The sequence below is a fragment of the Polypterus senegalus genome, chromosome 11 (assembly GCF_016835505.1).
Source record: "Polypterus senegalus isolate Bchr_013 chromosome 11, ASM1683550v1, whole genome shotgun sequence".
Lineage (NCBI taxonomy): Eukaryota > Metazoa > Chordata > Cladistia > Polypteriformes > Polypteridae > Polypterus > Polypterus senegalus.
The window spans coordinates 38,694,429-38,721,578 of record NC_053164.1 but is presented as its reverse complement, the minus strand read 5'-3'; the positions used below and the strand labels follow the sequence as shown (position 1 = coordinate 38,721,578).

General features: G+C 40.2%; 1 protein-coding gene across 1 annotated transcript; it reads right to left on the bottom strand.

The window, feature by feature from the left end:
- Positions 1-1,027: 1,027 nt before the first annotated feature.
- On the bottom strand, positions 1,028-26,792 carry nudcd3 (NudC domain containing 3). The gene is made up of 6 exons (XM_039768424.1): positions 26,425-26,792; positions 18,562-18,890; positions 11,700-11,832; positions 8,038-8,181; positions 6,694-6,882; positions 1,028-4,547 (listed from the first exon to the last, which is right to left on the bottom strand). Exons 1-6 carry the CDS (start codon positions 26,623-26,625, stop codon positions 4,437-4,439), a joined length of 1,107 nt encoding a protein of 368 aa, XP_039624358.1. The 5' UTR covers positions 26,626-26,792; the 3' UTR covers positions 1,028-4,436.
- Between the last annotated feature and the right edge of the window lie 358 nt (positions 26,793-27,150).

The window sequence follows — 27,150 nt, the reverse complement described above, 5'->3', positions numbered from 1 at the left end:
CTAGAGTCGGAAGCAGGATGAAGTTTCCGTGAGGAGAGGAAAGGCGGCCCACGGACATTTGGAAGGTAGACCCGTGTAGAGTGTGATTGGTGCTGGGGGCACTGTGTACTGTGTGGGATTTTATTTTGTATTTAATAAACGTGTGTTTGGACAAAGTGCTGGTGCTAGCCTGATGGTGTTTGGACCCAAGCTCACAACATATATACACTCACACACGTAGACGTAACCGTTATCAAGTTCAAATTAAAAAAAACAGCAAACGAATTCATAGCTCAAGCTTGCAAAATCACCAATTTTTTCAGTGGGAGATTCTGAAATTTTAAAAATGTGTACAGCACAAGCTATCTCAGTGAAAATCGAACCGTCTCAGAAAATTTCCTTGAAGAATAAATGTGCCAAATTTTAACAAAAATCACTCCTCTGGGAGCCGAGTTGTCCCATGCAGTCAGACTGAAAGACATGGCTGTTGCATTAAAGCACCTTAAAAAAAATAAATAAAAGTTAAAAGATGTAAGATGTATCCACCCTTTGCACATCCACTGTGTAGGTCTGCAGAATGTGGGTTTGCCTAAATTTTTCACCAAAGTAGAATAGAAGAATTAAAAATAAAGAAATCACAGGAGAAAGTGAAAGACAGAAAGTGGCCTTGGAATTTTGTTGTACATTTCAGGCCTCACAGCAAAGATCGAGATCTAACCTCCTCAGCTAGGGTAGGGTCGCAGAGAAGCTGGAGCCCATCCCAGCAAGCATTGTTCACAAGGCTGGAACAATCCTTAAAGAGGATGGCAAACACACACACACACACACACAAAAGCCAATTTAGCATCTCCAAACCAACTAACCTACATGTTTTTGGCCTGTGGGAGGAATCCGGAGCTCCTGGAGGAGACAAACACAGACATGGGGAGAACACGTAAACTCCACACACAGAATACACAGGACGGGAGCCCCAGTCTCTTTGCTGTGAGGCAGCAGCACTACCACTGCCATCACCGTAACATTCTAGAAATAAAATACAAGACAACGGTTTACTTGAACTCACTTTTACTAATGATGAAATTTGAAATATAAACTCAGACACTCCAACATGCTCCTTATGTATTTACTCCCAGGAAAGAAAAGAAAATTTCAGAAAAATGTATTTTAGTTACAAAGAGGTGTGGTGTCAGGAAATCACTGCCTGTTTAAACTCACAAAATGCAGAAACTACGTTAAATATGCATTGCAATTTATTTGAAGAAGTAATAAAACGTTAAAAAGTGGCTGTAATCAAAACACTGCATTATTTATTAACTTAATGAGAATTACCCTTTCGACTAAAGCACTGGCTATCCAGGATTTCCAGTGTTCAGGCTGCTCAGGATGAAAAAAGTCACTTGCTAGTGCAGAATTCGGCCATACTGGAAACATCGCATTAAAAGCAAAACCACCAGCACTGCAAAGCAATGGTGTGATGTGTGACGCTCTCAGATAAAAAGAAGTGCATCAGAGAGGAGATTCTTTTCAGGACACAGAATCAAAAAAAGCCAAACTTTTGAAAATTCACTGCAACAGATTGGTTTAAATATATTTGGACTTTTCATACGATATGGATACAAGTGATATATTCAAGTTGCTTACTTTTCTTTTTTTAATGAAATTTTGCATACATTGAACACAAATTGACAAATTCTGCACCTCTGACTGATATGCTAGTTGGCCTTCTCACACACAAAATATTTTATTTTTTATTCCTGCTCCAATTTACCCTTCAGGTCAAAAAATCTCATAATTCTGTAAATTACAAATTCATTTGCTTGATCTAAATCAGGAATTTAGCTTTTTTCCGTTAAATGTCACAATCATAATTTTTATTAGAATTATCATCTGGTGGCACAATTAAAAAAAAAAAAAAAGAAAAGAGGATTATGTGTCATATGAGAATGAACTGGAACAGGGAAGACGACGAAATACAGCACAAAAATCGAGCAATTTCCTTCTGGAAAGAGACAGTCCAACGCTCACTTGGGATAGAATTGGACGAAGTGAAAAACTGCATAGAAGGTGCCGTGTTTTTTCAAGCAGAACTGCATTCATTTTCTTTGTTTCCTTAGTGATCTCGACTACAGAATGAAAAAAAAGAACACCACCTGCAAGTAAATCTCTAGACACAGCATTTGGTTTTGGCAACAAAGTCAGGTTTTCCTTGTAGCTGTTCCTGCATGCTGCAGATCACTTGTGGTCAGAAACTGATATAAAGTTCATCAACAACAGTTTAGTCAAGAACGGGCCATTCAACCTAACAAGCCAAATACTATTCCCCCAATTCTTCGGTTCTTTCATCTTCCAAACCACTAAATCCTGAGCAGGGTTGCAGGGAAGCTGGAGCCCATCCCAATGCACATCAGGCACAAGGCAGGAATAATCCCTGGACACAGCACCAGTACACTGCAGGGTGAACACACAGCACGGGCCAATCTAGCATCAGCAGTCCACCTAACCTGCATGTCTTTGGACTGTGGGTGGAAACCAGAGCACCCGGAGGAAATGCATGTGTACATGGGGAGAACATGGTAACTCCACACAAGGAGGACGTGAGCCCTAGCCTCTGTCATGCTTTTGAGTGAATGCACTGTATATTTTGCTGCCTGTGTGAACAAATAAAATGAGGAAAAAAAAAAAAGAAAGCAGTATTACTAGTCCCAGCAACCGTATCACTGAGTGTGGTTACATGCACACACAAAACGGGTAAAATGAGTAATCCGGCTAAGGCAGAAAACTTGTTTCTTAAACCCCCCGTTCTCATGTACTAGTCCACTCATGAAGTTTCACCTTTAGCAAAATACTCCAATGAAATAAAAATGTCATAATGAGAAATCAAACATCATCAACGGTAGCCGTGATTCCAAAAACAAGCATGGAGCCTGTGTCTCGTGAGATTATGCTGCTGATCTTAGCACTGTACGTTCAGCTTATCAACGTAAGTTTAGCAATTTCTGAAATACTGAGACAGATTACTTCAACCCAAAGAAGGAATGATGTGATTATACGAGCATTTGCCTCCGAAAATGTAGCTTTGTGGATGATTGCACGGTTTTCTACCTATGGCTGTGGGATGTGTATGCAAAGCAAGGAAATATGCAGACTAACAAACTATAAAATCATTTACGTGTGTTTCTCAAGAGATCAATATCCCAGTTCCTCTAACAAGAAGATATATATGACATTTTTAAAAGCAGGTTATTAAAGTGCATGCAAATGCACTCATTTGAGCCATTCTACTAACAACCATGTAAATAAAAACTTGCCCAACGTGCTTTCACAGATATAATGTATTTTCTTTTTCCTTTTACTTTAAATTTTAGTACACTAGAATTTCACCAAGACAAGTGGATAAATATTTGTTATGTTCTTTCATTTTTGTGATAACACACAGTGGTTGTGCACTCTCTAGGACGTACTTTTGCCAGTTCTCAATTGTGAAGGTCAGGCCCCCAATTTGCTTAAAACACACAAAAGTTTAAAAACAGCATTTAACACCATCTGCTATAAATAAATCCCACCACATTGAATTTCAAACAGCTTCTGTGGGAGGCATCCTGTTCCCAGTCAGACCAGGTACGGAGAGCACTGAAACACAATAACTTTCATAATGTTAATTAAGGTTACAATTCAGGTAAATTATTTTTGAAACATTCAGCCTCATTTTCCATGAGGTACTGGAGTGCTGCTTGAATAGCAAAACAAAGTATCAATAAAATAAGTCACGAAAATACAGAACTGGCTGAGAAGCATAATTAAAATCTCACTCCAAAACACAATATAAATGTATTTGCAAGCCCAGACACTACAGAAATCACACAAATAGTTAATAAAAAAAAAGGAAAAAAAATCCAAAGTGCTGCTTTCCCTTTACCAAGACTTTCAAGGAAGTCGTGTTGCATTTACAAGGCAGAAGTGAATGTCACCAGTAAAATCTGTGGTCACCATTAGGCACTCCATGCATCTGGCCAGCGGTCACATCAGAGGCATCTTTCTTGGTTTGCACGCTCATAAAAACACACTGCCCTACAATACCTGAACTGAAAGCTTACAGTTGAAGAGAACACAAGTCGTCTTTACAAGGCAGTTTCTGAACGCGTTCACATACCAACTGTTTTTTTAATCCGTCAATAAATTAACTGTGTATCCACCTCAGCTTTTCCCTGGCTTTGTATATTTTTAGGTATTGAACATGACAAGAAAATGGCTGTGTGTAGAATCTCAGTACAGAACCCTGTTAATCTCAGCAATGTGATGTGCAATCAAGCATAAAAAGCCTTAAAAATGGAGCATTCTGGCATTTGCCTTGCAGTTAGCTGAACAGCTCCTGTATGAGGTCTTGGGAGTCCTAATAAATCAGAAGTTTTTAGACAAGCAGCTGACTGGCAGCATTTTCACTGCTGTCTCAGCGTCTATCAGAATTGCACAGCTCCAGGGGAAATGTCAAACATGGTGGGGTCAAACTGTTGGCCTTTGAATGGGGAACCTTCTGCATCCCAGCCTTTCTTCAACATTTCATGCACTTTCTGAAAAATAGCAAGGAACATTAGCATATAATTTAATGGATCAGTACAAATGACATATATACGGTTTGTATCCTACATTTAAAAACATTTTTTGCTGCCTTGTGCAATAGTGCTGCCTATAAAAATGAAAGGCCAAGCAAAAAAAATACAGTTCTTATGTCTTGTTTGTCATACACTGTATATAGTGCCCAACCTCAGAAACCAATGCTTGTTCTACCCATATCCTGGTTTATCTTTCAGGCTAATGCACCAGACCTTTACATGTCATCAATAACAGCATTGTGATTTGCCATAGATTAGACAGATACTTTATTAATCCCCAAGGGGAAAATCACATACTCCAGCAGCAGCATACTGAAAAAAAACTATTAAGAGTGATAAAAATGCAGGTATAACAGACAATAATTTTGTATAATGTTAATGTTTACCCCACACCCATCCCCCCCGGTGGAATTGAAGAGTTGCATTGTGTGGGGGAGGAACGATCTCCTCAGTCTGTCAGTAGAGCAGGACGGTGACAGCAGTTTGTCGCTGAAGCTGCTCCTCTGTCTGGAGAGGATACTGTTCAGTGGATTCTCCATGACTGACAGGAGCCTGCTCAGCGCCTGTCTCTCCGCCACGGATGTCGAACTGTCCAGCTCCGTGCCTACAATAGAACCTGCCTTCCTCACCAGTTTGTCCAGGCATGAGGTGTCCCTCTTCTTTATGCTGCCTCCTCAGCACACCACCGCGTAGAAGAGGGCGCTTGCCACAACCGTCTGATAGAACATCTGCAGCATCTTATTGCAGATGTTGAAAGACGCCAGCCGTCTAAGGAAGTATAGTCGGCTCTGTCCTCTCTTGCACAGAGCATCAGTATTGGCAGTCCAGTCCAATTTATCATCCAGCTGCACTCCCAGGTATTTATAGGAATGCACCCTCTGCACACAGTCACCTCTGATGATCACGGGGTCCAGGAGGGGCCTGGTCCTCCTAAAATCCACCACCAGCTCCTTGGTTTTGCTGGTGTTCAGTTGTAGGTAGTTTGAGTCGCACCATTTAACAAAGTCCTCGATTAGGTTCCTATACTCCTCTTCTTGCCCACTCCTGATGCAGCCCACGATAGCAGTGTCGTCAGCAAACATTTGCACATGGCAGGACTCCAAGTTGTATTGGAAGTCCAATGTATATTGGCTGAACAGAAACAGAGAATGTACAGTCCCCCAGGGTGCTCCTGTGTTGCTGACCACAATGTCAGACCTGCAATTCCTGAGAGGCACATACGGAGGTCTGTCTGTAAGATAGTCGACGATTCATGCTACCAGGTTATGAATCTACTCCCATCTCTGTCAGCTTGTCCCCAAGGAGCAGAGGTTGGATGGTGTTGAAGGCGCCAGAGAAGTCCAAAAACATAATTCTTACAGCACCACCGCTTCTGTCCAAGTGGGAGAGGGATCGGTGTAGCATATAGATGATGGCATCCTTCGTTACCACCTTCCCCTGATATGCAAACTGCAGAGGGTTGTGGGCGTGGCGGACCTGTGGCCTCAGGTGGTGAAGCAGCAGCCACTCCATGGTCTTCATCACATGTGACGTCACAGCGACAGGCTGGAAGTCGTTCAGCTCACTAGGACATGATACCTTTGGGACGGGGGTGATGCAAGATGTTTTCCAAAGCCTCGGCACTCTCCTCTGTTCCAGGCTCAGGTTGAAGATGCGCTGTTGAAGACTCCCCAGCTCCAATGCACAGGCCTTCAGCAGTCGTGGCGATACTCCATCTGGACCCACTGCTTTGCTGTCACAAAGTCTCCTCAGCTCTCTGCTTACCTTGGCTGCTGTAATTGTGGGTGGGGGAAACTCTCTTCTATGCTGGTATCAGCAGAAGGATGGGTGGAGGGTGCAGTACTCTGAGGTACTCCCTACACTCCTGCCATCACTTCATGGCCAAATGTCACCTTGAAACCTCCAAAATCAATGACATTTTGTCACGGTCACATATTATCCTGTGTTTCTATGGGCTTAACCTCTTTCTGCCTTTAATCTAATCTTCAGCAACAAATACTACCTACTGTATCAGCTCTGCCTACCACCATTATGCTGCACTTAGCTCAGACTTTAAAAGTGCTTATCAGCAACTCATCCTTAGTTGTCAGTCAATTCTACCTACCATTTCATGGCTCTGTGGCTTGCCTTGCAGCTTACGATGGTAATCAAAGGTAAGGCGGTCCAGGACTGCGTGCTCTTCTTCGTCCACTGAAGCCATGGAACGCTCACGGTTGATCTTATTAATGTCAATTGCCTGCTCACCCTCTAGTACAGCTTGCCACCAGTATTCTCCATTTTTATTCAAGTTTACCTGACATAAAGACAAAAATAACATTTTAACTGCAGATTCTCCAATTATAATTTCCAAACAAAATAGTTGTTTGCTGAAAGTACATTAAATATGTCACGTGTTACACATCCACTTTTCAGGCAGCTCCCTTGGCCAGTGTGTTTAAAAGAATTAAACTGCTGACCCAGTAAACACAGAATAAGTCCTACGTTAAAGACTTCACACAGAGGTTGAAGACAGCTGCCAGGTTACAGAAGGTCTTTTCACTTTGCCATGTGAAAGTATGACAAAGTGGCCATAAATGCAGGAGTATGCCTTGCGATGGACTGCTGATCTGTCCAGGACTACTGAAAAAAATAGCCATTGATCTCGTGTGAATTGGATAAATGGGTTAGAAATGGATTGATTACTGTGTTGGATGGCATTTTTTTTCTTTTTTTTTTTAAAAAAATCAGACTACTTTTTGTCCCAGGTCATGTCCAAACTACGCTTTTTAAAACTAAAATGGCCTCTCTCCATATTAGCATTTTCACATCATTCACAAAAGTAGCTCCATCCGCACCAAAAAGACAGAAATGTATGTGACATTACAGAAAAAATCCTTGAAGGTATGGCAATGCCCCCAGACACGGGATTTATTGCAAAACTGAAGTAAACAGGAAATTGTTTGCCTTTTGTGTACGATTACAACATTCAGACAATACATAAAGCAATTTAGATGCATACAGGTAACCAATACAACCAGGACAATGGAAAGCTCTCTTCTAACCCTGCGATGTTGAAATATGGTTTTCTTCCGTGAAGGGTGATCGATTAGGTAATTGGATCCTGCTCATTACAACATCTCATCAGGAAAGGGCCATGTAATAGGCACGAACCAATAAGAGCACAGTTAGAGTCTGCACTTTTGGAAAAAAAAAATGTTTTTGCCTGCCCACATTACAAGGATGAGGCTCCATTTTAAGAAGTTTATAGCTCTGGAGAGTGTTTTTAAAAGTATCCACTTTCAGGAGTTGAAAACACTGGGGTAGAGGGGACGAAATGTAGAAACTGAGAGTAATGTTTGCACTTTTAAAAGAAAATGCAGTACTGTGGACTGGGCCATACTTTTCAAATTATTCATCTTATCATTAAAAGCACACTTGCAAAAAAAAAAAAAAACACCACACCACATACCAGGATGCACTTGCCAGGCTCAAGACTCCAGAGTGAGTTCTCAGTGTTGATCTTGTGAGCGAGTTTGCCTTCCATAAGTATCCTTTCACTCCCTCCTTCCAGCACAGCCACACGAATTGAGCTGCTTTGGAGATTTACTGACACCTGAAACCATAAATGTCAATAAAATCAATGTTTATCAACAAAGAATTAATAAGTGCCTATTCACACACTAAATGACTTTCTAAACAGAAATGCTATGATTCAAAACACTGCAGTCTCAGTCACTTAATGTTGTGACACTTCTTTGTATGAATTATTCCAACGACTTGGCTGCAAAAACAAAGCCTGGCAGAAGATACAACTTTGGCATCACCATTGTGTGAGACTGAGAACCAAAAAAATCAGACATATTTGTATCTATTTACTGAAAAACTCCCAAACACTTTTATTATATAATATACAAATTCTGAATTATATATTTCATCCAGCAAAGCAATGAAGCACTGCACTGGAGAGAAAAAAAAAAAGTCCCCCACAAAAATAAATGTTGTTATACTTTAGTGTCATACAGCAGAGAAAACTGGGAAGAACTTGGTCTGAGAGTTGCAGTCTTTAAAAGGAAGACCACATAACTCATTTATGCAAGACGACAGGAAGAATAAAAAGAACCAGTGGTAACTATTAGTACATGGGCTCTGCCGTTTATCTAAAAGTCAGAGAGGTGGAATGCTGGACTTAGTCTCTGGAGCCGTCAGCAGGAAAAGCCAGCAAAAAAAAAATAATAATAATAATACAGTGCTACTTAAAAAGCTATAATCTTTTCTTGTGCCAGTCTGTTAATAAGTTGATGCTTTTGGATTTTGGTTTGGGGCAGGCCATACATAGGTATTTTTTTTTTCTCCCACTTTCTTTTTCCCTTTGCCAATCTGTGTTAAATACACACATACCTGACTTTTTTCTCAATTCATTTTTATCAGCAGCAGTGGACATTTTGCCACAGATTGCAACATGGTTAGGCTGAAAGATTTCCAAAAAAAGTAAAACTGAAACATCACTGGGTAAGAAACCAATTTACGCATGCGTTATGAAATTTTCTGCTTATACTTGTATGTACCGTTTTTACTTTGAATTTCACTAAAAAGACAGAAACAAAATGACTGGGATGTGGAATTTCTTGTGATACGCATATTACTGAAAGCTTGAACTTTTCTCAGCTGAGTAGCTGTACAGTTAGGAAACATCAAGGAAATGCAGCTACACTTTAGTTCCATCTATATACTGTAATATGCTATTAAACATTTTATGGTTTTGATGTCTGGTATGTTTTGGTGATCTGAATATTTGTGGAAATCAGTTATTCATTTGTTGAGCCTACAGTATGTGCACTAGTGTACCCCACATGCATCACACAAAGTGCTTTATATGGTCGGCTGTGTGGCACAGTGTTTAAGAATATGGAGTTCAAAGGGAGTTAGAGGTTCAAATCCTGCTACTGACACTGCGTGACAAAAAACAAGTCACTTCACCTGCCTGTACTCAGTTGGAAAAAAAAATGTAACCAATTGCATCTCAAATGTTGTAACCTGCCTTGGATAAGTAGCAGTAGTTTATATATACAGTATATACAAAACCAAGGCAGTGATCAACCCAGCAGATTGATTTTGTTTCTTTGTTTGCTACCTCAGCCATTTTTAATACTGCCTTCCTATTTCACTATAATAATAACTATTTGAAATTAAATCTAAAGGTTTGATATTAACCGGCAAGTGTGCACTTGATCAACACTACTGTTATACAATTAAGTTTTATTTCATTATGCTTACATAACTGAATATGTCATATGTCTTTAAAGCTGTAGCTACATAAAAAATAGACATTAAAACTTAGATATAATGAAAAAATAAACATGACATCAAACAATTTTACAAAAAGAATATCAATAAAACTGTCATTGGGCAACTATTATTTAAGGTATTTGTGTGGAGTTTGCATGTTCTCCCCGTGTGCTACTCTGAGTGCTCCAGTTTCCTATCACTGTCCACAGATATGCAGGTTAAGTGAACTGGCAACACTAAATTGGCCTTAGTGTGTGTTTGTGTGCACACTCACCCTGACCAGGGTTTGTTCTTGCCTTGTGCCTTGCGATAGCTGGGATGGGCTCCAGCACCCCCTGATACCCTAGTCTGGATTAAGTGGATTAGAAAATGACAGGACTACTGAAGCTTCAAAGGTCTGCTTATAATATCTGGCTGTCATCAGCTAAGATTATTTTATTATTTTTCTCCTACACCTTAATAAGGGAAATTATTGGGTGTATAACTTTCTTGCTACTATTTAAAATTAGCTTTTGTTTTCAATGTATTTAAATTGATTATAATGATAATATGGGCGGCACAGTGGCGCAGTGGTATCGCTGCTGCCTCGCAGTTGGGAGACCCAGGTTCGCTTCCCGGGTCCTCCCTGCGTGGAGTTTGCATGTTCTCCCCGTGTCTGCGTGGGTTTCCTCCGGGCACTCCGGTTTCCTCCCACAATCCAAAGACATGCAGGTTAGGTGGATTGGCAATTCTAAATTGGCCCTAGTGTGGGTGTGTGTCCTGCGGTGGGTTGGCACCCTGCCCAGGATTGGTCCCTGCCTTGTGCCCTGTGTTGGCTGGGATTCAGCGGGTTGGATAATGGATGGATGGATGATAATATAAAGTACTATTCATATCATAATGCGCTACATAGCACTAGGTTTCTTGGAAACATTCAACACCCCACATCACTTGTATTGTTCACTTTAGTTTAAAGTTCCTCACTTGTGATGGTCAATGTTCTAATCTTCTATTGTAACACTTGTTCCAGAACAACCCCCAGACTGACATCTACTAAAAACTGTTTTGTAAGATGCTTTGGATAAAAGCAGCTGATAAGTGACAAAATGTAAATCTCTGAAATTAGAGGTTCTAGGTCGCAGTATTGTTAACTAATGTTTGATACAGTTTTGCTTATCACCTTACAATGACTTCATTGAACAAATCAACACCTGGCTTATATTATTACAGTATTTAAAGCAGTTTCCAAATATTGTTCAGAAAGAATGGATTCTTTTGACACCCAGTTTCCAGGGATCTCCTCATCAAGCCACTGATTACTGACATTGTACAACAATCTCATGGCATTCCTTGATTCAGTTCTAAGGGTAATACTGTCTCTCAAGTTTGTAGAACTGAATTTGTGTCTATTAAGACTCTGTCACTCCCACAACTATCATCAAACACTGTAATAACTTACTCAAATTAGCTCTGGTTTACATTTGAGCCTTTGACTATTTAAACATGTTATTTTTCACATATACACAGTTGCTAGAAAATGTTTGTGAATCCCTTTAAATTATCTGTATTTCTCCATTATATTACTCAAAAAATGTGATCTGATCTTCAACAAAGTCACTATAAGAGGCAAACAAAATTAACACAAAACGTAACCATGGAGGCAGTCAAAAACTAATTTGGGATTCCATGTTGTAAATGAATTGTGCCACCATATAAAAATTAAATACAACCACTGAATTTAAAGATTGTTTCTGCTTTAAGAGGGAATCACATTTAAAGCAAGATTCACTGAAATATGCACAATTTGGCAATATTAAAAAAAAAAAAAAACAGTAAGTGCTTCCAGTTAGGATAATTTTGATTTACCTGTCGACCCTTAGTAATGGTAACTGGCACGGGCACCTTAATCTCCAGATCTGTGTAGTCTTGAGACCAGACGTAGTTCTCTCTAACAGCACCATTGTAACTGTCAGGGTTTGCCTGGAACATCGCCTGCACTCTATCACAAAAAAAAGAACAGATAACACAATGTTAAAAATTACCAGTTTACACACACTCATCCTCTTTAATAAAACCCCTGTATTCGTCCAGGTGTCCGTGTGTGTGTGTCTTCTGGTGAAGAGCGCATGTGCGGGGCTCGGTAAGATCTGCACGGCACCCTGGACGCACACACTGGAAGCTCGGCACACAGTGAATCGCGTAGTCGCGGCCTCACATGATTAACAAATAAAGGATATCATTGCTGGGGAGACCGTGGATGCACACACACTGGAAGTTAGGCACACAGTGAATAGCGTAGCCGCGGCCGTGCATGATAAGCAAATAAAGGACAGCATTGCTGGGGAAAGTGCTGACTGGGCAGTCGCAGCTGCGCACATAAAATCCGTTGCTAGGGAGACTCCACACGTACTGCCCCGCGTATGTTTACTAACTAACGATCTACTAACAACATGCCACCCAAAAAAAAAGGACACGTCAAGTAGGACAAGAGACACAGACACTCAAATCGTATATAAGCAACATCTCCTGGAAGAACGGTCAGCTCAGCAAGTAAACATTAACAAAAGAAAGGCTGAAAGACAAAGAAAAATACAAGCAAATAGATCGATTGAAGAAAAAGAAAATGAGCGTCAGAATATTCCCCATATTGATTTGGCTCCATCCTCTACTAATTTACCCTTTACCTTAAGAAGGTGACAATTTCCAGTTACATTAGCCTTTGCCATAACAATTAATAAAGCTGAAGGGCAAACCTTAGAAAAAGTTGGCATTTACTTGCCAGAACCAGTATTCAGCCACAGTCAGTTATATGTGGCATTATCAAGAGTTAGAAGTTTTACAGATGTTGTTGTCAACGTTGTAGATGGTCCTGAACAAGGCAAACTGTTGCCAAAATCAGGCAGAGTATTTACAAAGAATGTTGTCTATAATGAAATTTTATTGAAAAATTTCATGAGGTAAAAAAATAAAAACTTTTTCCTAAATTTCTTCTTCAGATATTGTGTATTACAGATTGCTACAAAGTTTTACACTAAAGGCAATATTAATTATACTTACTGTATTGTCATATATGTTTTTAATTTTATTTTTAATATTTTACTTTAGGCTTCTTGCAAAAATATTTTTAACAAAAAAAACAACAAACAGAATGAGGTCAAGGTCCCTTGCCATTTAATATAGACTGTTCCTACTAATGTTTATGCAATACTGTTCTAGCGCCCGTTATTGTAATGGGCTTAATGTCTAGTATATTTTATAAAACACCTTCAAAAATGTTTTTTTTTTTTTGCACAGTGCCTTACTGATACAGAAAAAATATAGAGTATACCCCCAAAATTCGTGGCGGTTACGTTCCTAGAGCACCCGCGGATTGTGAAAAACCGCAAATTTTGGATGTGGTTAAAAAAAAAAAAAAAGCATATTTTCATAATTTAAACCCTAAATATGCCCCCAAAACACTTTAATTTCAAACTCAGCTTAATACATTAGTTAAAAATAAAGAACATAAAGGTAAACCTGTATACTGTACTGCTATGTCTCCTGCAGTGCTAGAATGTAAAATACCGATGTTACCACTATATGTACTGTAATTTATGCAAGCACATTTTCATTGCCAGAAGCCTTAAAAGGTGCAGGGTGTTTCAGCGGGCTTTAATCCTTAAACTGCCACATACTCGGGGGTTAATGCATCCCTGGGTGCCAAATACTTTTTTGCTGCACTTTAAGTAAACGTCACAATTCACAAAGAAAAAGTGAAATTTTAATGGAACACATTTTTTCATGCAAAGAGCATCACAATTACTGCAACACTAATCATTATACACACTGCTAATGAACTGTAAAAACTACTGGAACAATATGTATAAAGTGCAACTGACATCATGGATGTAAATCACTCAGCCCACTGCGCTTGAACTGGCGGCATTCAAGCACACAGAGGCTAACGCTGACACTTACCAGGCTAGTCTAGTTGAGCAGCTTAATCCCAGGGGCAGTGCTGCAGGGTGTCACGCTTGGGTCACAGAATTGCACAGAAACAAAGGAGATTGTAGCGACAGGAACTTTATTCAAACATTTGAATTTTAGAAGTAAAATGAGCTCAGTATGCAGTTATATATTAAAGAATAGACAAACATCACAAGGGAGCACATCCCCCAGCAGGAGCAGATCTGGGGGAGGAGAGAGAAACAAAGCAATCAGCCAAAAAGGTCAGGTACTGTTCAGGCTTTTAAGTAAGCGTAGCGTCCGCGAGAAGCCGCAATCGAGAAGACGGTGATTTATTTATTTTTATGGTGGAGATTCCAGGGATGCACCCGATATAAGCACACTCACAGAGACAAAAACAAAGCAAACCGGTAATCAAACAGCAAATAAAGAATGAAAACAAATGAAATAAGAAAACAACGATAGCACCCCTGTTCCCCTTACAGCGATTAAATATTAAATACAACAAAGCACAAACAAAACACACACACAGTAAATCATGAAAACGTTCATGAAAAATGGCAATAGATGAAATGTAATGATGAAAATTGATAGTCCAGAGATCCGCACGTTTAATGGGAATGTACAGATAGTCCTAACGGTAGTTCCTGAAATGGTGAAGATGGGTGGATGGGTTCAGGAGTGCTCCCTTTCTTTGCAGGATGGCCATGAATCCACTTACAGTCCTCATGTACACAGGCAGACGGCAGACAATTCATACCCCTACCACGAAACGATCCAGGACAAAATGAATAAGTACAGGTAACCCAATAGAAGGCAGGCAGACAGACCGGAACTTGAAACACAAATTACAAAAACTTTTATTTTGCTTTTGGTCACCGGCCCCGTTTTTAAAAGCCACGCTGATGTCCTTTGACCTCAACAGCCCCAGCACCCTCAGCAGAAGACCAATCAGAGCCACTGCAGGGACTGCTGGGAGTTGCAGATTAAAATTCTATTGGCTACTTTCACCATCCCAAGTCACGGTTTTCTCTACAGTACAGTATTACCACGAAAAAAGCCATAAAAATTGTGGAGGATATTTGCGGTTTCTGCTAACAATTATTAGTTAGGTCCAAAGAAAAATCCGCAAATGACTGAGGCTGCGAACTCTGAACCAGGACTTCGCGGGGGTCTACTGTATTTGGGTGTGTATTTTGTTTGGTCCATAAGTATCTGAACAATGACATCATTTTCATAATTTTGTCTCTGCATGTCACCATAATGGATTTGACATGAAGCAATTAAGATGTGATTGGAGTGTAGACTGTCAGCTTTAATTTAAGGGGTTTAACAAAAATATCATATGAGCCAAATGAACGAAATTATCAATCTAGTCACTCCTAATGTTTCTGCCATCTCTCTGATGGCTTTGTTTTGTTTTCTCAGCCTAATGATGGTCTGCTTTTCTTACACGGAGAGCTCTTTAGACCTCATATTGAGAGTTTACAGCAACAGCTTCCAAATGTAAATTCCATACATTTTACCTACTTAATTCTAAATGAAATAATGAAGGAACTGCCCACATCTGGCCATGGAACTGCTTGCCTGTCAATTGTCCAATTAGTTCTGGTCACTTGTTAAGGACGTAACAACATATAAAAGTACTGTCATTTCTAAAGCATTCACCCGATTTGGATGCAAATACCCCGACATTAATGTGGTCAGTCTGCACTTTCAGTACACATTCATCATACGCTCACCTAAAAGATTATTAGGAACACCTGTTCAATTTCTCATTAATGCAATTATCTAATGAACCAATTACTTGGCAGTTGCTTCAATGCATTTAGGGGTGTGGTCCTGGTCAAGACAATCTCCTGTACTCCAAACTGAATATCAGAATGGGAAAGAAAGGTGATTTAAGCAATTTTGAGCGTGGCATGGTTGTTGGTGCCAGACGGGCCGGTCTGAGTATTTCACAATCTGCTCAGTTACTGGGATTTTCACGCACAACCATTTCTAGGGTTTACAAAGAATGATGTGAAAAGGGAAAAACATCCAGTATGTGGCAGTCCTGTGGGCAAAAATGCCTTGTTGATGCTAGAGGTCAGAGGAGAATGGGCTGACTGATTCAAGCTGATAGAAGAGCAACTCTTGACTGAAAGAACCACTCGTTACAACCGAGGTATGCAGCAAAGCATTTGTGAAGCCACAACACGCACAACATTGAGGCGGATGGGCTACAACAGCAGAAGACCCCACCGGGCACCACTCATCTCCACTACAAATAGTAAAAAGAGGCTACAATTTGCACGAGCTCACCAAAATTGGACAGTTGATGACTGGAAAAATGTTGCCTGGTCTGATGAGTCTCAATTTCTGTTGAGACATTCAAATGGTAGAGTCAGAATTTGACGTAAATAGAATGAGAACATGGATCCATCATGCCTTGTTACCACTGTGCAGGCTGGTGGTGGTGGTGTAATGGTGTGGGGGATTTTTTCTTGGCACACTTTAGGCCCCTTAGTGCCAATTGGGCATCGTTTAAATGCCACGGGCTACCTGAGCATTGTTTTGGACCATGTCCATCCCTTCATGACCACCATGTACCTATCCTCTGATGGCTACTTCCAGCAGGATAATGCACCATGTCACAAAGCTTGAATCATTTCAAATTGGTTTCTTGAACATGACAATGAGTTCACTGTACTAAAAAATCCCCACAGTCACCAGATCTCAACCCAATAGAGCATCTTTGGGATGAGGTGGAATGGGAGCTTCGTGCCCTGGATGTGCATCCCACAAATCTCCATCAACTGCAAGATGCTATCCTATCAATATGGGTCAAAATTTCTAGAGAATGCTTTCAGCACCTTGTTGAATCAATGCCACGTAGAATTAAGGCAGTTCTGAAGGTGAAAGGGGGTCAAACACCGTATTAGTATGGTGTTCCTAATAATCCTTTAGGTGAGTGTATAGCTTCAACGCCAATATTTTTTTGGTAACAAGTTAAACTTATTGTTATTTTATCAATGTCCAAATGCCTATGGACCAAACACTCTGTGTGCATGTGTGTGTATATATATATATATATATATATATGTGTGTGTATATACAGAATGCATGTTTGTGAATGTATACATAAGAACCAGCTCAAAAGAGCGCTTTCTTGCATGTCCAAGGAACATGCAGCACATACTGTATTGTCTTTCAGAAGTAGTTAGAGCTTTGTAATGTAAGTTATTGGTCTTTCGTTCTTTTTTCGTGAGATCTGTAGCACGTGAAAAATGCATTCACAAATGTATCTCTCTATTATATAAAAAAAATCTTGGGTCGAGATGTGACCTTCTCGGAAAGATACTTTGACGTCCCGCGAGAACAACCAATTTAAAATAAGATCATGGACATCTAACCTCTCAGTTGTTGGAATGCTTTTGGCAGACACTTCAAATGCTCTCAGCTCTTAAAAATGTTATACTTTCTAGATGGCACGTCAATAACTAAGCAAAGAAGAGCAGTGCTTTGAAAAGAGACATGAAAGTGTTGGAGAGAAAATAAGGCAAAAAAGAATGCAAAAAAAGAACAATAATAATGTAAGTGCAAATTCTGAAAATAAGGAAAGTAATAATCAGCCTGGACCAAGTGGAATTGAAAACCTCGTTGGTCCAATCGGGGTCAGAAATAAAAGACTTCATAAAGACATTCAAAAACCTTGCCACGATACACGGGCCAAGCAGGTTACAGAATATGAAAGTAGTAAAGTTTGAAAGTATCAAAAAAAAGAACGTAAAGATTGCATTAGTACAAACAAATGGAAATTACTACTCTGTGAAATAACGGAACAGCAAAAAGAGACTGAATATGTGGACATAGGTGATGTGTCAGAAGAATTTAGATATTGCTCAGCTTTAAAGTTTAAGTCAGAGACTTGTAGATCGTCTAATTCATGTTGCCATCAGGGAAAAGTAGTGTTGCCTCCCAATGAAGAGGCGTATCTGCGAGAATTAAAAGATTTGTTTGGTGAAAGTGAAATCCACAAACACTACAGGCAAGATATCCGAATCTACAATAATCTTTTCACCTTTGCATCATTCAAAGCTCAAAATGTAGATTTTCACAGTAATGGACCATACGCTATGTGAATCTGTGGTCCCGCAACAATTAAGGCTACGACAAGTTTAGTTTTGAAGAAACCACAATTCTGTCACGTGTATATTTATGATCACGGAGAAGCGATGAAACATAGAATCAAATGAGTATGTAACAATTCCTATGAAAATAATCTCTTTAAATTGTATATCCAGTTAACAAAACCCGGGGGTGGCTGAGTGAAGCGAGCAGGGGGCGGAGCCCCCTAGTACATTAATATTAACAACACATCTCAGCATTAACATTTTTGAAATCAAGTTTATATATTGTCACTAAATATGTAACAGGTTTTACTCCAAGTATCTTGATTTCCACCTACACTCCAAAGGTATGCGTGTTAACCCGACTGGTCATTGTAAATTGTAACACATGACTGTGCCCTGCAATGAATTGTTGGCCCAACAGGTGTCATGTTCATCACTGCAGCCAGCACTAATGAGATAGAATTTAGCTCCCTTCAACTTTGAACTGGAGCAAATAGGGAAACAACGGATGTATGGACTATTATTTTGGATCAGAAAGTTTGAAAACCAGACACATGTCCAACTTGGACATGGTTTCCATTGTAAAAGAAGCAATTTAAAAACAAGGGACTCCTATCAAATTCTCAGCTCTGGCTTTATTTGTCATTTTAATAAGGACATGTACTTACTTCTCCAAATCAACCCCCTCCAAGTTGTCATTTCCAGCTGCAGCATTAACCGGAACCTTAGGTGACTCCTCGCTGACACTTTCCTTGTCACCTGTAGACACGTCTGCAGGACTGGGCTGTTCTTGAGATTCTGACTGTGCTGAGCATTCTTCCTCTGACTGCACTGTAGGCACTTCTTCTGACATTGATTCAACCACAACTTCCTGGGTAGCTGGTGGTAATGCCCTTCTGGCCTCTTCCTCCTGTGCTGCCTTTTTCAACTTCTCCTCCACTTCCTTCATCCTCCTTTCATGATCCTGCAGGCCAATTCGCTCAAAGGTCTTAAATGTCTAGTTTTGAGAAAGAAGGACAAGATGTCTAAAGAAACAAGCAGTGCATCTTATTTTTATACAAATCTCACAAAATAAACTACTTTGTGGTAAAATTAGCATAATAAAGACTTAACACCAGCAATGTCAGCGTTCAATGTATTATCTTGGCTAAAAGCATTAGCACTGACATCATTGTTGCAAGATTACAATCTTATGTGAAGCCCTATTTACAGTACATTTCACTAAAGCTTGCGTTAAAATACTTTTCAAACTCTTCTTCTGGATGTAAACTTAAAATAAAAAAAATATCTCTGCACATTTTAGCACATAATTACTATTTACTCACTCTAACAAACTAAAAAAATAATACTGCTATTGTAATGTGCAAAAATTAGGCTTCTTTTTACTTAAACACTTTTCTGATTTGATTTAATAGGCCTTAAATAAAGTCAAGTGAAGGTCAATCCGGAGTTGAATCTAAATATTCAAATTTCTTAATACGAGTTGTCTTCTCCGAGTAATTATAATGTCCTGTAAACAGCCGAGTGAGGACTAGGAAAACAATATAAGGCAGAAGAAGACTAGAAAGGGACATCCAACATGAAAGTTCCACTGTCAGAAGCATCAAAAATGGAAGTTAAGGAAAATCATGAAATGCAAGACAAAATTTGTAGAACCTATGAATGTTTCTGGCAGAACTACTTGTAGTCTGGTTAAACATGCAAATGCAAAACCTGCATATCATAATAAAAAACCCGCAGAAAGGTTTCATGGTCACCAGAGCAGTGCTCAATACATAAATGATTTGTATGGAAGAATTCTAATGAGGAAACCTTTGCTACAAACTCATCAATAAAGTCAGTTTTGGACAAAAGCATTATCAAAACAGTATTTATATAAACTAGTAGCTTTGCTATATCAAATTTGTTGTGCACTGATGAAAAAGAAACTGAATTTTCAAAGAACAGCCTCAAGAGACACATTTGGAAAACAGCAAGAGAACCAATTTTAAAGAAAAAAAATTACTTATGCTTAGGAGATTCAGCTATCAGCCTGTTGCACTGACTCTTATTGTGATGAAGTGCTTTGAAATAATCATCAGGATGCACATCCAGATATGTTGGTTTACTTCCAATATGCTGTAGATGCCACAGGGGCTGGATGGGCATCCCGGCTAGAAGAGGGGATGGTTCCTGACCAGGACCGGAGGCTCCTAACAGGAACATGGGAATCCCAGTCGGGGAGGCGAAAGGGATCACACCCAGAAGGAAGGACCCAAAGAGATGGAGAGACAGCCCACTGAAAAGGAGAGATGCCGCTGGGGGCTTTTTTTCTCCCCCAGCACACTAGATGGCAGCAGACCTGGATATCCATACCCAGTGGAAAGACATTTCCCAGGGTCACTGGGTGCCGCAAGAGGGTGCTGTAGGGAGACAAGCTCCCTGTTATAAGGAACTTTCATGAGACCTGGAAGTATTTCTGGGTATCTAATAAAAGGGGCCGCACTCCCTTATCCAGGCGAGCTGGGAGGTAGAGAGGAAACACTTGACTGGAGGAGGGCAGTGCAGTGGTGAGAGAAATTGTAGTGGTGTGAATTGTGGAGAAAGAAAACCTGTTTTTCTGCTTTTGTTACTGGTTGGAAGAGTTAAGGTGAATAAATCAACCTTTATTTGAACCCAGGACTCGCTGTGTGTTCATGTTTTGGGCTCGCCGACACTCTAGTTTCCATCACAATGCTTATCGACGTAACAGGTCTATGGAGAATGCTGTTAGTATGACCATGCATACAGTACACTGGGTGACAAGCTCCTTTTCCTTTGTGCGCCTCACATACTTTGCAAATGGATACTGGATTTTCTAACAAACTCAGTCTTTTTGAACAGGAATTCACAACTCTACCATGTGAATGAAAAGTCATTTCTGCTGGGCTGTGTAGCAAATCTTATCCTCTGTACTTTTTATTTTTTATTACTTGCAGCTGTGTTGCAAACCAGGAAAACACCAGTATCATTAAATCTGTTGAACATACCACAGTCATTGGTCTAATTACTGGGAAGGCTGAGACTACCTACAGGAGGGAGGATCTGGCGGTATAGTGCCAAGTCAACAGTCTCTCACTAAATGTCAATAAGACAAAGGAGATAACTGTAGGCCTACAGAAGAGGATGGAGAAACATAAAACATTGCATACTGGCGAGACAGAGGTAGAAGGAGAGTGGGTTAACGTATTTAATTTATGTGGCATTTGCTTCAGTGAGGACTTTACATAGTATCACACCACCATCCAGCTGGTTAAGAAATACCAACAGCATCCATACTTCTTGAGAAGGTTAAGGAAATGTGGTACAGTATTTTAGCACAGGGGTGCCCAACTCCAGTCCTGGAGGGCTGCAGTGGCTGCAGATTTTTATTCTGACCCTTTTCTTAATTACTGACCAGTTTTTGCTGCTAATTAACTTCTTTTGAATTCATTTTATTTGATTTGCTCTTGAAGACTCAGATCCCTCAATTGTTTCTTTTTCCTTAATTAGCAGCCAAACAATAATGAGATACAAAATGAGCAAAAACAGGACCAGCAAACTGTGACCATCATACAATATTTAAAAATAAAGAAAGGTGAAGGTCTCGGGAATGCTGATCTGCTCTTAGAAAAGAGAAAATCCACAATTTCGGAAATGTCTGCTATTGCACAATGAGAGCAGCAACAAGTCATGGAATTAAAGAATGGGTTTAATTAATGACAAGACTCCGTGCTGCATTAAGCAACGGGTTGGAGTGAATTAGTTGGTCTTCAGTTGGCTCACTCCACATTTCATTTCTGTTTGGTTGCCATTTAAGGAAAGACATGAAGCAATTCAGAGGAATGGTGAAGAAATTCAGGGAAACATTTCTTAAAAACTAAGTCAATTAAAATTAATTCAAAAGAAGTTAATTAGCAGCAAAAAAGATCACTAATTAAGAAAAGGGTTAGAATGAAAACCTGCAGCCACTGCAGCCCTTCAGGACTGGAGTTGGGCACCCCTGTAGCAAGTTTCCTTAGCAATTTTTACAGGTGTCAAGACCATCCTCACCAGTGCTATTATAGTCTGGTTTAGGAATTGCTTGGTGCATGATCGCAAAGCTTTACAGCAGGTGGTGAGAACTGGCCAAACTATCCTTGGAAGAACTCTACCATCTCCAGATAATATATATGAAAAGTAATTTAATCAGGAGGTCCTGCAAAATCATAAAGAGAATTACTCCTCAACAACACAGTTTATTGCAGCCTCTGGAATTTTTTTGCTTTGAAAAATAAATCCACTGAAACAATAAACAAAAGAATCCAGATTAAAACTCATCAGAAGATATGGTATGCATCATGGAATGCTGGTGGTATAAGTGGCTAATAAAGTACAGTTAATAGAAGCTCTGACTTGATGAGAAGGGCAATGTGGTATATGGGAGTACAATAGTGCCATGGTAATGGGAGCAGTAACTGGAGAAATAGGATGAGAACTACCAATGCAAACTCTTACGGGTATATACATAGAATTCAGTTTTAATTGCCTATAGTAAGGGCAAATTAATCAAAAATTTCCTGAATGAAAAATCAGACAAAGAAAGTTGGGGATTAAAACAAACCTGGACAAAGCTAAGGTGGTGATGGTAGGTAACAATCGGTCTGTCACACTGCTGTCAGGAAAACAATCTTCCCATGAACGTCAGCAAGAAAAAGGGGTTGATTGTATACTTTGGGGGGAAAAAATAGGGGTACTACCAGCCCCCTCAGAATTAACACCACACAAGTGACAAAGATGGGCAGTTTCAGATACCTCAGTGTCCACATCACAAAGGAACTAAACTACTCCAAGAACATTAACATCTTTACTGTTGAGGTTTCAAGACAGCCAACCATGAGCTACAGCATGTTGGGAGATGGAAGTATCTCAGTGAAAAGAACGCTTGCCTTTTAGAGACATCATGGGCCTGGAATCAAACGGATTATTTCTACTCCACAGAGTGCTGCTCATACCCCAGAGGCAGAGTCAGCTTCACAACAGCTACTACTGTGTCTTGTATACCTGGTTCATGAGTTAAAGAAGTACAAAGAACAGTCTGACAGTCCTTGAGAAGCACAAGAGCTGGACTATTGGGACAACTGTATTACATTGCTGTGTCAACAACTGTCAATATTGAAAGTGGGACATCCTGAAGTCAGACATCACAACCCTTATAAAAGTCATGAAGGTTTGGGTGTGGGGATCACCAGCTTCAAGAATCATGCTTTACTTATCTAAGGCACCCGATGACCCTGACGCTCTGTGCCCTCTGAAACAATGGCTTAATTGTATTTCTGAATGCCTGAGTAGCATTTCCTCAACCTAAACAAGGAAAAAACAAAAATCTTAGCCGTTGGCAAAAATGGAAATAGTGAAAGCTTTACAAATAAACTTTATCCTTTGCATTAAAAGTCAAGGAATTTAAGTGTAATCAGTGCCTCTGACCTAAACTCTACAGTGCACATTATCCACATTACTACAACTGCAATTTACCATTTACCACCAGGAACATTGAAAATGTCAAGACATTTTCCAGGGCTGTGGAGTCGGTAGATAAATGCTCCGACTCCGAAGTTTCTAAATCTTCCGACTCCAACTCCCCGACTCCTCTGTATGTATATATTATGCTAATGTATTTTCTACATCCATTGAAGGAAAGGAAGGCAACATACATGTCATTTCACCACAGAACTACTGGCTAGGAAGCCAACACTCTACTATAATGCCAGATTAAAGACAAACAGAATTGATTGGCGGCCGCAGATTGCGGGTGTCCACATGGACGGGCAGATCCAGCTTGCCGAAAATCTCGACCACCGCCCCCATCCAAAGTAATGTGATGCCTCCATCTGCTGCAGTGGCTGTCTCCTCTGTCAGCCAGCCGGAAGTTTAGTGTATTGTGTCACTCACCGGCCAGCTGATCAGCAGAACGAGCCTCTGCTGGAGACAGGTAGGGAGATCTGTGTTCTTGGCTCCTTCACTAGTGCATAGCGAAGGGGAGCCAACGGAGCTGAGAACACACCAGATGATTATTCAGGCGTTTGACGCGTGATGACTCGTTGAACGGCCAAAAAATCGGCAGTGCATCTGTAAATGTACGGGGGGCTTTAGGCTAGGTTCACAGTTCCCTGTAACAGTGGAACACGACACAATGGAAAGCGGTGCCGCACCTTACCTGTGCATTACATCCCATATAGTGACGCATACAGTCAATGAAAAGCATGCTTCATGGTTACTTGACATGTTCGTTTTGTGGTAACATTATGCACTGCATGCATTGGGCTTTATTCTTACAGCAGAAAAGTAGTTCATTATGACTGTTTGTGAATTGGGACATTTCAACTTACTTTTTTAATTCCCATTTAAATTTAGTAGGAGTCGGAGTCGGTTAACTTTTTACCGACTCCGACTCCAGGTACCCAAAATTGTCTCCGACTCCGACTCCTCGACTCCGACTCCACAGCCCTGTAAAAATTTTAACATTGCATGCTTCCAAGAAATTTAATTTACACTTTTGTTGTTAGTTGGCTAATTTACTGTAATGCATTTCTAATAAGACTACCTAAGAAAGACATGAAATCATTCGTACTTAGGGCAGAACACAGAACCAAGAATCTTAACCAAAAGGGAAAATTTCACAACATCTAACCAGTCTTAGCATCAATACATTGGTTATCTGTGTCCTTTAGAATGGATATTTTGGAGAAACTGTCACCCTACATTCCAAAGTTTTTAAGACCTGTAATAATGTATGGGGCTAAGACGTGGGCAGTAAAAACAGCACAGAAGTAGTTATGCGTGCCAGAAATGAGAATTTTGACAAAAATGTGTGAAGTTATCAGCGGTGGGATGGCGCCCTGCCCGGGGTTTGTTCCTACCTTGCGCCCTGTGTTGGCTGGGATTGGCTCCAGCAGACCCCCGTAACCCTGTGTTAGGATATCGTGGGTTGGAAAATGACTGACTGTGAAGTTACACAAAAAAGGCAGCAGAGGAAATGAAACAGAGGTACAACAAAAGTATGACAGACATTTAAAAAAAAAAGTACTGGAAAGTAAGTTGAAGTGGTATGGATATGTGATATGCAGAGATGAGTGGGAATATGAGTGATGGGAATGGAAGAACAGGCTAATAGAAAGCAAGGGGGGGGCGAAAGTGAAGGTAGATGGCTAAAGTAAAAGAAGATTTGAAGGAAAAGGCTTGACTGAGGAGGTGGTGTAGGACTGAGCTGTATGGAAATGGTTAATCAAGCACAACAGCCCCCACATAGAAGTGGGTAACAATGAAGAGGAAGAAGTTGTTGTTGTTTACCCCACCTCAGATGCCCTATGAATTTCAGGCAGCCCCCTAGAATCTAAAGAAATTCCATAAAACCACTACTGAAAGGATCTGGACAGGAAATGCTACTGCCTGGTTTGTAAACATCACGTGAGAGGACCTCAAGGCCCTGCAGAGTGTGGTGGGGTCAGCTGCATACTTCACTCAGTGTGCACTCCTCAACTTTGAGTACAACTATACCAACCCACATCGAACCAAGAAAGAGAAAATTATTAGCGATACCAGCCCTACAACATTGGCTTCTTGTCTGTGTTGCAATTTGAGAAACATTACCGATACCTGATAACCAGTTCAGAGAGGCACTTCCATTCTGTCCATCTGCATCCTAAATAAGTACCCAGAGATACATGTTGTTAATTTTCTTATGTTATTCCTAATTTTAATATAATGCTTACTATTGTTTTCATTTTAAAATAATGACTTTGATATTCATAAAGTCGTGTTTTATTATTTGTACTTTACCATCTACATAATGAACAATCTTGAACTTTAGCAACCAAGCATTTCAGTACATTTTGTACAGTGTGTATAACTAAAAGTGCCAAAATCACAGTTATTCATAGTTACTCGTTTAGTCATTGTCCGTAGGCTTGCATATCAAGGAAAATCAGAGGAAAAACCTCAAAAATGTGTGACATGCAAGAAGACTAAAGAATAACTTTGTGCTTGAAAACTCTGGAAATTAAAAGAGGAGAAAATAGTAAATCAAGAATAGAAATCTGTAGGCTGGACCCAGGTAAGTTTTGGAAGCTTTAATTTCTGCCAGTGGGAATAAGGACGTATCTTACTAGATGCACTGACTGACAGGGGGCCCAAACGTTTACACATACATCATTCAGACTGTTAACTCATCAAATAAATAGTAACTGTGTAATAGAATGTGCAGGCAAAATGACATGTTAAAGTTCTCAAACGGCAGGGGTTACACTCCCTTGTTGATCGATGGTGGGTGACCTGTGGCCTGGGTCTCGGTGACAATACACCTAACCTTATTTCCAACTGCTTTGTCACTGCCCCCCTCAACCCAAAAAAACGAGCAATCGTTTGACGCACAAGTACTTCCATCAAGTTTCTGATACTTAAAAGTCAGACTTTTAATGTCGGAACCGTTAAGACTAGAAAACCTCTTGACACCATCCACCCCAGAGTTCAACCGTCACGGTATTTCCCACACATACCTTCAGGATCATTTTCTCGGCGACCCCCGGTGGGAAGCCCATCTTGTCCTGGGGGCCGACTAACAGTCTGAAAAAGTCTGTTTTTCTGTAGAGAAACCCGAAGTAAACATGCAGAAAGCTCTGAATGTCGCCGACGTGCTGTAGAATTCCGAGCAATGCTTGATCGTACAAGTCCGTCATTTCCAAATGGTCCGACATCATCCCGATCTGCCCTGTCTCCGATCAGCCGTACAAAATAATGGAATTTCTTTCAAAATTGTTAGCAAACATAAAGGCAAAAACAGTAATCATTAAAAAAAAAAAAAAAAACTGTTTCTCCCATGAGCGCCGCACTATGGTGTCCGTGTAGAACAAAGATAAGCACAATCCCTTAGTTCCGCGGAAGCCGTTTTAATACCCGTTTAAACAGGAGCTTCCTACCATGGGGCGGCAATATACTGCGGAGCACATTCGTTCATTTGTGTTGCTCCAACTGAGAACAACCAATTCAGTCAAATCTTGATAATAAAACTAGACGGAATAATACAAAAAAAATCGTATACCAGGAAAGAACTGCCGATTCAACCTTATTTCTCTACAGCAAACGTATATAACGATTTGTATGCCATCCGAAGATCGTGAAACAAATCTTAACCCAGCTAATGCGTTCAGGCGCTCAGTTTTCTATAGCTACTATAGAAATGCCCCGAAAAATATTACTATCGGGTACAAAATAAATAACTACAC

Bases quoted from the DNA above. Each gene is read 5' to 3' on its own strand.
- nudcd3 (XM_039768424.1), bottom strand. From the start codon at position 26,625: ATGATGTCGGACCATTTGGAAATGACGGACTTGTACGATCAAGCATTG. The intron at 8,182-11,699 runs GTAAATCAAAAT...TTATGGTTTCAG, and splicing joins CCATTACTAAGGGTCGACAG to GTGTCAGTAAATCTCCAAAG. The intron at 6,883-8,037 runs GTATGTGGTGTG...TCTTTATGTCAG, and splicing joins AGCCTGGCAAGTGCATCCTG to GTAAACTTGAATAAAAATGG.